This window comes from Zalophus californianus, chromosome 6 (assembly GCF_009762305.2).
Source record: "Zalophus californianus isolate mZalCal1 chromosome 6, mZalCal1.pri.v2, whole genome shotgun sequence".
Lineage (NCBI taxonomy): Eukaryota > Metazoa > Chordata > Mammalia > Carnivora > Otariidae > Zalophus > Zalophus californianus.
The window spans coordinates 71,206,681-71,219,169 of NC_045600.1; the positions used below are offsets into that span (position 1 = coordinate 71,206,681).

The window sequence follows — 12,489 nt, forward strand, 5'->3', positions numbered from 1 at the left end:
GGATCCCTGCAGCGTCCTTGGCACCAACCCCACGGGTGTGAGGCCCAGAGTAACACCCGGGAGTTTCCGTGCCACCTCCTCCCAGCTGGCAGTTCTGCAGACACATCCACCCCTGAGCAACAAGCTTAGGTCCTGGAGACAGGGAGGAGGATTAGGGGGATGCAGAGATGTAGTCCACAAAGAATCGCTGCTTGGCTACCACACCTATGTACCCCACAATGAAAAATGATCACACCAATTCAAAGCAACATGATCATCCGCATTTTATTTGCATCTCTTTGCAAGTTGTTGATTTTCTGCCCTGCTCTTTCCACCTGGGTTCCTTCAGTCCCATCTCCCTCAAATTCCTCCATGTCCAGGGGGAAGAAAAATATATTAGTTGGTTTTTGCCAAGGTAGACTCAGCTTTCTCAGCAGGCCTGCCCTTTGCTCTCAGGGGAAGTCTTTATCCAAGGCTACAGCAATAGCGGGAATCATAAGACCATACCTTGACCACAGGGAAGGCTGGATCTTTTCACAGGGCAGAACTGATTTGGGGGGTGGGCTGGGGTGTAAGGTGAGCAGTATATCAGGCAGAGGTGGGAAAGGCTAGTCGATGAGTGCAGGAATTGGAGCCCAGTCTCTGCCCTGGTGAGGTCTCTCCCGGTCCTCAGAGGCGGGATGGGGCCCCTCCACTCACTACCACTGTCTCCCCAGTGATGTAGCTGGCGTCTTCAGAGCACAGGAAAGACACGATACCTGCACAGTCATCTGGCTTGCCTATCCTGCGGAAGAGGGGCAACAAGGAAGGGAGGAAAACATCAGTCAGACCCCCTGACCTGGCCCACAGGGAATGAATTTGCTTAATCAAAAAATATCAGGTGATTTATTAAGACCAGCTTACAAGCTTTCTGTCAATCAAACGGAGTTAGCATGAAGATAAGCTGTGATAATAAATACTGCATCCTGCAAAACCCATCACACATTATATTCAAATAATACAGAGACATTCTGTTTTTTAGACAACTCAGGACAGCAAAATCCAAAGTCATACAGATAAACCGGTGAGCAGCGATTTTATTTGTTTCGCACATGTGTATACTGTTCAAGTGTCAGGGAGTCTGTGAGACAGTAAACGGTTTGTTTTAAATGGTTGCATTTGTATAGCTTCAACTCACAGACAATTTTTTCAGGAATCTGTTTTTGTCCCTTAAAGTCAGGTTCATTTTGGGAGAATGTGCTAATTCTCAGTGTTTGTATCAGTGATTGCATAGTTAGGGAACGGTGTAACCTTAACTGCCATAGAATGCTCTAGAGGTGGGTAGAGTGGGCACCTCAAACCTAGAAGACCTGGAGTAGTGTGGTTCTCCATCCTCTCCCCACTCACCGCCCCCCCTCCATCCCACCAAAAAAGATGCCTAGGTCCTACACTGGACCAATTGAAAAAGAATCTTTGGGAGTAGAGCCTGAGCATCTGCAGTTTCACAAGTGCCCAGATGATTCTAATGCACATTCAAGACCAAGAAGCATAGGTGGAGACATTCACCGGGGCCCCAGGATGACAATACCCTGACTTGTGAGTGAGTTGTGAACTAGGTGTGCAGCTCATGCCTGACATCAAACAGCTTGGGGTGCACTGAGGGGGTCTGGAATGTCTGGGCCAGTAAAGAGTAGGCATTGCTGGAATGTGTCCTTGAGGGGACAAGACAGAGAAACCAAAAGCTGGAGAGAGGCAGGGAAGTTAGAAGAAAAGGAGCCAGACAAAGTGGCCTGAAAGGTCTGGCTAGCCCTGTGGGGAAGAGATGGGTGAGTTTTCTTAGCAAGGGGAGGTTCGGGGCTTAGTGAAGCTCTTCATTCCTTTTATTTGGATTGTAGGATCATCAGTCTGAGCTTTGGAAACATGGCATTTTACTCATGGTTTTGGTTTTGGTCTTGGTCCCCGGGCACTAGGCATCCCCAGAGGTGGAGGCCACACAACCAGGCGGAAAGAGGAGTCAGGGCTTCTCCCAGGGCAGTGCTCTGCTGAAACCCAGAGCCTCTGTGTTTGCTTTTTGCAATGGAAGTGGACCCCTCGCACGTGCCACTACGGCGATGTAGTGTGCAGGGACTTGTGAAGTGTGTGTTTGTGGGAGGACAGAGCACGCTCATGTTGTCTGTGGGACCAAAAGACAGTGAGCCGCGGGCTGTGGGACGGACCTGACCTCTCGTTCTTGTACTTCCCAACCTTCTCCTGTGACAGCCTTACCTTCTTATGTGCAAGGTTTCTTTGATGTTCTTCTCTCTTGCCTTGTCCATCCACAACTGCAGGAAAAAGGGGCGTCTCTTTATGTGGCAGAAGAGGAGACGGAGGGCCAGAGGGGGAGAAAGTGCTGCCCTCGTGTCAACTGAGAGGAAGGCTGGAGAGAAGCCCCTTCCGCTTCCCAGTCCTCCTCCGCTCCCAGTGGCTCCCCACAGCCCTCTTCCGTTTCATTCTTTGCAGGTGCTAGTGAGGTTGTTGCTGGGTCTCCCCAGTCCTCATCCCCTTAAGGATATGGAACCATGTGAGCAGAGTCTGAATTCCTGTCTCCACAGCACACCTCAAGAAAGGGTGCCTGTGGGGTCTGATGTGAACAGGCGGCTGGTATCGAGGCGGGGGGGAATGTCGAAAAGCCCAGGGAGGGGGGGCGGAAGATACTGGGCTCCGTCGTCTAGGAAGATGCCCCTTTGGGGTCCCCGCAGTCCTCACCACTTGGCTGAAGCTAGTCTTAATGAGTCCCGGTGCCAGGCAGTTCACCCTAATGTTCCTTTGGTCCAGCTCTCTGGCCAGGTTCTTGGTGAGGCCCAGCAGGGCAGTTTTACTAACATTGTAGGGGCCCAGGCCCTGGAGAGAGGAGATAGTGGGTTAGTGTCTTTGCTTCCAGTTCATTCTTGGTTCTTATCGGAAGGCATAAAGGGCGGTCGAATAATAGGGCATCTCCTCCAAGGGAGGGTGCCAGCTAGAAAACTGTCTTGTGGGTGAACCACCCCTAGGTTAGGGTGTGTGGAGGCAAGGCATCTATTTTGTGGGAAGGGGCTTGGTGCCGTGATTCCAAAAGGGGACACACACTTCTTAGGGTGGCTGGGGGAGTGGAAAAATGTAGGATGGGGGGCGGAATGGAAGTAGCAAAGAAGGGGGCTCTTACAGGAAACGGAAGGTAGGCTCCCATGGAGGCCACGATCACCACCGAGCCACCCCTGGAAAAAGAAGAGAGTGACCCTCTTCCCAGAGGGGACCCTGGCCCTCAGCCCACATAAGGCCCACCGCGCCCAGGCTCCCTCTCGCTGTCTGTCTGTACCCTCGTTTCTCCATCTCTGGCACCACTGCTTTTGTCATGAGGGCTGTGGCCTTCACGTTAACGTCCAGAATCTGAAACCGAGAGAGAAGGAGAAAGAGCATGAGGGAAGGGCTGGAGAAGGCAGGGCAATGAGGACTCCCAGCGGGGCTCCTGGGATGTCTGTTGGGCCCTGGTGCAGATCTCCGAGATGCTTTACCTGGACCTGACAAGTGCAGAAGCCGAGGCCCAGGGAGAAGCCCCTTTCACCAGCTTATTCAGCTAGAGAATGACACATTAGGCTCGGGTGAGAAAGAAAGGACCCTGGTCCCTCTTGTATCCTAACCAGCTGAGCATGATTTGGCCTATATTAGCAGGGCCGCTTTGGATTTGAGCTGGATTTTCTGTGTTTCTTCCAACTAGGGAGAACTTGGAATTGGGCTGGTCTACTGGACCCACCCCAGAATGGGCCACGCTGCTCTGGGAAAACGTGGCCTGACCTCGGGCACTGGGCTGGTTCCAACATTTCTCTGGCTTCTGAGCTTAAGGAGTCAGATGCTTTTGGCCCTCCAGGATGGACTGTCTGGCTGGCCATTTATTGGAAAGTGGGATCATGAAGGGGCACTTTGCGGGGAGCTGGGACATAGTCTCCAGTCAAAACCCCACATCCGTCATGTAAAACAATTGCATGACCCTCGTTTACATTGTTCTAGGCACTGCTGGGATATTCCCCTTCTGTGCCCCCCCATGCCGACTTATTATTTTGAAATTTTTAATCTTACAGAAAAGTTGCAATAGAAGTACGATGAATATCCAGATATCGTTTACCTGGATTCACCAATTGTTCACATGTTCCCCCATGTGTCCTATCTATGTGTCTGTATAGTTTTTTTCCTGAATAGTCATCACAATGTTCTATCAGTAGAACTTTAGCATTTTTTTCCAAAGTATAAGGACATTCTTACACACCTCCATCCATTATCACACCAAGAAATTTAACATCGGTAATAATGATTTTACCTAATAGGCTGTCCCTAACAAAATTTCCCCAATTGTCTCCCCACATGTCCTTATTTTAAAAAATCCAGAGTTTAATCAAGGATCAGCCATTGAATTTATATTTGATGTACTGTGACATTTTAAAAAATGCAAATTAAAAAGAAAAATCACTTGGTTTAAAACTGATTTTCATGGGGTCTTTATTCAGACTGCTCATGAAAGATGTTTCTCTACTTTAAAGAATATCGATCAGGAACTGACTCACTTAGGCACATTTGGCACTTTGGTCTTTATGTCTGTGAAAGACTGATAAACAAACTATAATATTTTAGTATCCTTAAACTTCAGTGCTGAGAAGTTATTGATGACATCAGAGTGAAAAGCCAAACCAGGGGAGATCATAAAAAATTTAGCATTTCCAAATCATGTGGGAATATTAACCTTAGTAAACAAAGACAAATATTTTAATTAAGACTTCATAATTAAAAACTGTAGGTGTGTGAAATGTATCATAAATGTAATTATGCATGCTCACATAAAACCCAATATTCCACACTTGAATTTATAGACATCTGGATCTCAGATTTCCTTGACATTGCAGTTAAGAAGAAAAGAGCACGGGTCTTTTTCAAAGGTTGTAAGCTACAAAGCGGTAACTTAGGTCATTTCGCTTAACTAGCAGCTATTAAAGTTTTCCAGCTAATGCGAAATCATTCTTTTTTGGCCGCTGAAAAGGGGATGGAGGTTGTGTAGGCTTAAGCGTATTAGCTATTAGCAGATAGCTGCCACGTCTCTGCTGGAAGTACACCCGAAGAAGAGCCTGGATGAGTACGTGGAGGAGAGAGCTGGAGAGTGAAGCAGAAGAAGGCTAGCCAGGAGCAAATGGAAGAGCCAAACTGGGGAGAAGCAGAAATGAAATGGGGGCAAGGAAAGAGGAAGCCACCCCCCCACCTGCCCTCTACCAGGTGCACTCCAGGTGTGTGCAGATCACAAGGATTCCTCACATTTCCATGGCACTTGACAAACGTTTTCTAAAAGCAGCCTGAGTTTGTTCTGGCCATTTTCTGAGGCCTGTTCCCTGCTCCTTCAATCCCCTCTCACCTTGTCCCACACCTCCTCGGTGACATCCATTAGGTTTCCAAAGAAAGGGTTGACGGCAGCATTGGAGACCAGGATGTCAATGCCCCCATGAAGGTTCACGGCCTAGAGAGAGGAGTAAGGTCTGAAGTAGGACTGCAGGTCAGTAAGGGAGGTGCATTTATCAATGTGGATAAAGAATTCCTTCTTAGGAACAAAATGATGTCAAAATGACATCTCTTTTTCTTGAAACATCTCTCTCCCCAGCTACCCTAAGTTCTGCTGCTAAACATTTTGGGTCTAGTTTCTTTTGCAGGCTTTTCTTCCTGCCCCCCCCCCCCCGCCCCTCTCCTAGGGCTGTTGTTGACCTTTTACTCTTTACACTTTCCCTTTGGGGGAGCTCCTCTATTCTCATGGCTTCAGGTCCCACCTCAAAATCCATTTCCAGACCCTTTCACTTTTCGCAGAGTTCCAGCCCCATTTGCCCAAGTGCTTACTTTCCAGTTCTCCTTGACTGAGTTAGCATGATCTCAAACTCAATCTGTCCACACCTACCTGAATGGAGAAACTGTTTATTTTATTTATTTATACTTATATTTTGGTGAAGATTTTATTTATTTATTTGAGGGAGAGTGAGAGTACACATGTGCCCAAGCATGAGTCGGGGGGGGGGGGCGGCTAGGGGCAGAGGGCAAGGGAGAAGCAGACTCCCTGCTGAGCAGGGAGCCCATCACGAGGCTCGATCCCAGGACCCTGAGATCATGACCTGAGTGCAGGCAGACGCTTAACCGACTGAGCCACCCAGGCACCCCAAGAAACTGTTTTAGATAGACCAACAGAATGTCACCACTGGGAGGGACCTTTAGATCACCCAGCCCAATGTCCTCATGGCACAGGGGCCGAAACTGAGTTCCGTGGATTTCTCAGTAATGACATACGGGGGCTGGCTAAGGAAAAGGAGGAAGCCTGCTCACTGGGTCTTTGGGAGAGGCCAAGTAATCTGCTCAGGGCACAAAGCTAGTTAGTTAGTGGTGGCAGATCTGAGAACCGGTCTCCCTTCTACCGCAGAGCTAATCCTTCAGAGTCCTCTGAAAGTGAGTTGGGGTCACTGTGAAACTGGTTACCCAGGAGCCACGGTAGTGAAGACACCAGCCTGGGCTTAAAGCGGTTTCCCATTCAGTTATGATGTCATTTTCTCTCCCCTCCCCCTTTTGTGGCTTGGAGGCATGGAAGATTCAAGGCAGAAACCGAGATTTAAACTGGGGAAGCCAAGAAAGGCAACATCTCACCTTGCTAATAAATTGAAAGTAGACGGCGAAGGCATATGCCAGCGTAATGAGTGACCAAACGGAATCTGCCAACAGTACATGACTCTGAAACCAGACTATGCATTTGCCCAGAACAGGCAATTCTGATGCTTTGGGCGAGCAGCACTAAACGGGCCCTTGATCAACTTTGTGCTTCATGATTTGGCGCACAGAGGGGTGTTATTAACAATGTGTGCCATCTGCTAGCTCCCGTTTTAACTAATTATTCTTGCTAACTAGGTGCTAAGTTCAGTTGCTTCCACACTGCTGAAGGAATGGCTTGGGCTGTCAACATGTAAATTTAACAAAATTTAAAATCACATAAGCTTTTAAAACCGGTATCGATACTGTCTGGTGCTAAGTTTTGGTGTCCTGGCACAAAGCCCCAGTCACCTGCCTTGGCTCTGTGTAAGTCTCGCCTATGGACTTGTGACGAGCGAAGTGCACTATAAGCTAGAAAGGGATGGGTGCAGGGCGCCTGGGTGGCTCAGTCATTAAACATCTGCCTTCAGCTCAGGTCACGATCCCAGCATCCTGGGATCAAGACCCACAGTGGGTTCCCTGCTCAGCAGGGAGCCTGTTTCTCCCTCTCCAGCTCCCCCTGCTTGTGTTCCCTCTCTCACTGTCTCTCTCTGTCAAATAAATAAAGTCTTAAAAAAAAAAAAAAGAAAGAAAGGGATGGGTGCTGTGCCCTGCAGGTGTGTGGTTGGGGGGCAGGGAGCCTAGCAGCTCGGAGAGGGGAGAAGTCTAGGTTTTGACTGAACAGGGAACCATAGAAGATTCATGAGAAAGGCACTATGACCGCCCAGGTGTCTCCTAAGCCTGCCCTAAATTGTGTGCTCACTACACTAAAGAGGTTAGGAGTTGGGTGCTCTGTTTTCTAATAGGTATATTTTTTTAGAAAAAGTATAGTCAAGTGGAGAAGTGACTGATCTGGATTCTGCTCCCCTACGCTTTTGAGAAGCTTTGCAGTGCAGATTAGGAAGCCACTGGATAGTAACCATTCTTTTTATTTACTTATTTTTTTGAGAGAGAGAGAGAGAGCGCAAGTGCGTGTACTTTGGGGGGGCGGGCAAAGGGAGAGAGAGAATCTTTTTTTTTTTCTTATTAAGTTTGTAAATTTTAATTCAGGTGTACAATATAGTGATTCAATAATTCCATACATTTCTCAGTGCTTCTCATCAAGATAAATGTATTCTTAATTCCCTTCACCTATTTCACGCATCCCCCCAACCCACCTCCCATTTGGTAACCCTCTGTTCTCCATAGTTAAGAGTCTGTGTTTTGTTTCACCTCTTTTTATTCCCCTTTGTTTGTTTCTTAAATTTCACATATGAGAGAAATCATATGATATTTGTCTTTATCTGACTGGCTTATTTTGCTTAGCATTATATTCCCAGGGAGAGAGAAAATCTTAAGCAGACTCCTCAGTCAGCTCAGAGCCCCAGTTGGGGCTCATTGTCATGACCCTGAGGCCATGACCTGAGCAGAAATCAAGAGTCGGAGGCTTAACTGACTGAGTCAGCCAGGCGCCCCGGATAGTAACCCTTCTTAAGGAGCAGCTTTCCCCATTGTAGGGTAACAGCTGACAATAGGCAGAGCCCGTAGCCGATAGCTAATAAGTACCCTCTCCAGTCATTTTCCATCCTGACATTGGCCATACAGATTATTTGAGGGTTGTGTGTGTGTGTGTGTGTGTGTGTGTGTGTGTGTGTGTGTGTGTGTTTTAAGATTGTATTTATTTGTCATAGGGAGAGAGAGAGAGTGTGCACAAGCAGGGGGAGCGGCAGGCAGAGGGGGAAGCAGACTCCTCACTGAGCAGGGAGCCTGATGCGGGACTCGACCCCGGGACCCTGGGATTATGACCTGAGCCAGAGGCAGACGCTTAACCGATTGAGCCATCCAGGCGCCTCTGTGTGTGTGTTTTTAAAGATTTTATTTATTTGAGAGAGAGAGCATGAGCGAGAGAGAGAGCACAAGCAGGGGGAGAGGCAGAGGCAGAGGGAGAAGCAGACTCCCCGCTGAGCAAGGAGCCTGATGTGGGACTCGATCCTAAGACCCCAGGATCATGACCTGAGCCGAAGGCAGACACTTAATGACTGGGCCACCCAGGCGCCCCTGAGAATTGTTTTTGACTCATCCCTCATATTTCCCATTTCTTGACACTGGGTGAGGAAGAAAAAAATCTTGCTGGGTTCTCACTCAATGTCTCCTGGGTGTATCCCTTCTGGTCCCATTGCCGTTGCTCTAGACCTGAATGACAGCCACAGCTTCCTTGCTAACATCCTTGGCTCAGAGTCTTTTCTACTCTAATAGATCCGCTTACTGGTGCCAGATTATCTTTTTCAAATATATCCATTTTCATCTTGCTCAAAACCTCACATGGCTTACTTCCTCCAAGAACATCTAAACTTCTTTGGGAGGCTACGGAGCCCCTGTCCCTTACCCTTCCCACCAGGCCATTTTCCAGTGGCACTCCCAAATCTGTGCTCTCTGCTGTGAATTCACAGTGCTCCGCTCTCCCCGTCGGTCCCTCCTTGGCTGGCTGCTCATTTTGCAGGGTCATCTGGAACCCTGTCCCTCCTCCATCTGCCCAGCCTCACCCCCTCCTAGAGGTCTAGCTCAAGCCCCACCTCTGAGCCAGGGCTGTAGTTCAGGGTAAGTGGACCTTGTAGGGCTGAGAGGTTGCTTCCCCAGCAGGATTTTGACATTAAGTTGCTAGGCACATTTCATATGGCTAGTCAGCAATTGGCCCCGGATCCCAGATGGCTCTCTTCACCCTCAGGATCAAGGTCCCAATCTCAGACAAGGTGACTTTCTTTCTTCAATGTTTACTTATTTATTTTAGAGGAGGTGGGGAGGGGCAGAGGGAGAAGGAGAGAGAGAGAATCTTAAGCAGGTTCCACGCTCAGCGCAGAGCCCTCGATCTCAGGACCCCAAGATCATGACCTGAGCTGAAATCAGGAGCTGGGTGCTTAACCGGCTGAGCCACCCAGGTACCCCAAGGTGACTTTCTTGGACATACATCTGGCTTTCTCCAGTGCACAGTTGGGCATCTGCCAAATGGCTCCCTAAAAATGGAATGACTTTATCCTATCATACCACCGTTTACCATTGTTTAAGGGACCCCTCTTCTATGATTACAAAGTTATTTCTGCCAGCCTTCCAGTCTGTTATACTTTCCATTTAGGGTAGAGTCTCCTTTCTACTCCAGGGAATAAAGTGGGTGTCCTGAGCCTGAGGGAAGAGCAGCCTCCTTTGCCAGATATTCATGTTTTCTTGTGTCGCTGGAAGGCTGGTGCCAAGTACCAACTCTACACTGGCTTTGACACTTTCTTTGAGACTAACATCCAAGTGGGCATGAAAGGCCTGATCCGATGCTAATGGAGAAATGCCTGGTGGTCTGTAGTCAGCTTGGCAGGTCTGGATTGACTCACAGCTCTTTCTAACTGGCTGTGGGACTCAGGATGTTGCTCCAGCTTTCAGAGCAGAATGTTCTGAACGTTCCGAAACTGGGAGAATAGTTCTTGCCTTGCTTGGATTGTTGTCAGGTTTAGAGGTAACCAGGGAAGGCTCTGGACAAAGTGAATGACACACAGTAGGTGGCTGAAACATGGTGGGCTGCCTCCCAGAAGAGGTTCCCAGGGACTTGACTCTACAAGCTAAAGAACAGGGGATTGATTATTAGCCCCTGGGTGGAGACATCTATTTTGCAATTGTATTTACCTTTCTCATCTGCCCAATTAGATTGGAAACTACTGGAGAACCAGGGCCAGCTGTTGTCCTGGGTAACCCAAGGGATGACGCAGGGTTGAAGCATTAGAGTGGTTTTTGATTCTCTGACGGGGATGGGATGATTCTCAGAGATATCATAGAAAGGCACACAATAAAAATGTGTTGGTCGATTTGTATGCAGAACGACCGGTCATGTTTTAGTTAATAGTGCTGGCTCCTAGGAAAGCAGGGAAGGAGGCTCAGGCTGACTCCCTTCCCCTACCTCCTGGCTCTGTGCCCATACCCTTGTTGCTCACCGTGGCCACCAGCCGCTTCCGGTCCTCGGTCTTCCCCACGTGGCACACGGTGCCTGCCACGCTCAGCCCCTCCTCCTGCAGCACGGCCACTGCCCGGTCCACGTTCTGCTGCTTCCGACTGCTGATGACCACGTGGGCCCCGTCCCGGGCCAGGCGCCGGGCGATGGCGAAGCCGATCCTGCGGCAGAGAGAGATGCCCGTCAATGCCAGTACAGGGGAAACGGTTGAGAGATGGGCTCCGAAGTCAGAATGCCCAGGTCTGAATTCCTGGTCTCCCTCGGTAGGACCTCCTGTCTGCTTTATGTGTAAAAGAGCCATTACCATACAGATGGACGTGCTTAGCGTGTTTTTAGCACTCATTTACTTACTTTTCCTAGGGTTTTGGCCCTCAGGCTAGGTTCTCAGGAACTGACATTACCTTCCACAGGCATCCCCACAGTGACATGCCCCACACCCTGTAGGGACTGAGGGGAGAGAAATGAGCCAGAGGGGTAGCAACAGCCCCTTGCATGATTGGAGGGTCTCACTTGAAAGAGCCCCTGTCCCCAGATACTTCCCTTACTGGTCTACAGCTTCTCAAAATTGTTAAATTATGTGTGGGGGTGCATGTGAAAGGGTGGGTCTCTAGTAAAAAATGTCATTTTTTTAACATTATGCCCCTGGGAGTAAGGGTTCCACACTTGGCAGATGTGAGTCATCAGCATTTCGCATACATTTGTACTTTAGATTTGTGTAGTGCAGGCATCTAGCAAAGTCCTGTGGGGATGAGAAACGGATAGAACAGGTCGGGCAAGGGCAAAATGTACTGAGCTAACCAAAAACCTGCACACATGGGTCTTGTGTCCTGTCCAGGAAAGGGGCGCCAAATGGGGTGTCTGGAACATCTCCACAGTCCATGGAGGCCGTGGGATAGGATTTTTGAAATCTGGACTGTCTTGGATTTCTTGGTGTTTGGTCTTCCCAGACTCTAGCTGGGGCCGCTTGACTTGGTCAGCCCAGAGCCCTGGGAGACTGAAGTGGCGCAGTTGAGCCAGGGGCAGCAGTGACAGGAGACTGGCAGCAAGCGGGGCCAAAGCGAGAGGATTGCGAGGCGCTGCAGGCCGACCACGTGGTTCCTGTCTTCGGGAATCAGACTGCCTGGCAGTGAGGTCGGAGGGCTCGGCCCGGAAGCAAAGGTCATGGGGTTAGTACCTGTTTCCAGAGAGCGGAGGCCTCAGAGCCTCCGGCCGCGGCACTCACCCGTCGGTGGAGGCCGTGACTAGAGCCACCTTATTGGCGAGCGGGCCCCGGAGCGCCATCCCGGAGCTGGCCATCCGCACAGACCTCCACGCCCCGGCGCAGCTGGCTGGCAAGAGCACTGCCTTCCGCATGGCGCCGTCTCGCCGTAAACTCAAGGGCGGTAATAACCCGAGAAGGACGGTAACGAGGAACGGGCCTCCTCCCCGCCCCGCCCCCCGCCCGGCTGCCAGATCTCCGCCCCGCTCCCCGCCCGCGCTGGCGCTGGGCGGCTAGCGAGCCCCGCCCGGCGCCGGCTCCTCGCAGCCAGAGCGCGCTGTGGCCGCGGGGCGCCCCCTGCCGGCGCACGGCCCGCCGCGCCCCGCTGGCCTCGGCTGGACCCTGGCCGGCATGGGACTGGGCGGTCCCCCCAGGTTTCCTCGAGGGCCCGCTCCTTTGCGGGAACCCACACACTTCCCCGCCCTCAGGCAACGTCCCGCCGCTTGATCCTGCTATTTTTCCGGAGTGGGGGAGCTTTGAGTTGGTTGCTTTACCTTCCCGGAACTTCAAGATGGACCTCCATCTCCAGGAA

The 12,489-nt window shown here is 50.2% G+C and overlaps 1 protein-coding gene across 4 annotated transcripts; it reads right to left on the reverse strand.

The window, feature by feature from the left end:
• Positions 1–238: 238 nt before the first annotated feature.
• LOC113910299 (dehydrogenase/reductase SDR family member 4) lies at positions 239–12,125 on the reverse strand. 4 transcript variants are annotated; one of them, XM_027572304.2, is made up of 8 exons: positions 11,922–12,122; positions 10,683–10,860; positions 5,369–5,470; positions 3,293–3,363; positions 3,140–3,191; positions 2,704–2,838; positions 2,224–2,279; positions 239–763 (listed from the first exon to the last, which is right to left on the reverse strand). In XM_027572304.2, exons 1-8 carry the CDS (start codon positions 12,050–12,052, stop codon positions 649–651), a joined length of 840 nt encoding a protein of 279 aa, XP_027428105.1. In that variant the 5' UTR covers positions 12,053–12,122; the 3' UTR covers positions 239–648. The 4 variants fall into 4 exon arrangements, with proteins under 4 accessions (XP_027428105.1, XP_027428106.1, XP_027428107.1 ...); XM_027572305.1 differs by lacking the exon at positions 5,369–5,470 and having other exon boundaries at positions 11,922–12,125; XM_027572306.1 differs by lacking the exon at positions 2,704–2,838 and having other exon boundaries at positions 11,922–12,125.
• Between the last annotated feature and the right edge of the window lie 364 nt (positions 12,126–12,489).

Coding starts and splice junctions, on each gene's coding strand:
- LOC113910299 (XM_027572304.2), bottom strand. CDS start 12,052: ATGCGGAAGGCAGTGCTCTTGCCAGCCAGCTGCGCCGGGGCGTGGAGG. Junction 3,192..3,292: donor CCAGAGATGGAGAAACGAGG/GTACAGACAGAC, acceptor TTCTTTTTCCAG/GGGTGGCTCGGTGGTGATCG. Junction 764..2,223: donor GAAACCTTGCACATAAGAAG/GTAAGGCTGTCA, acceptor CCTCTTCCGCAG/GATAGGCAAGCCAGATGACT.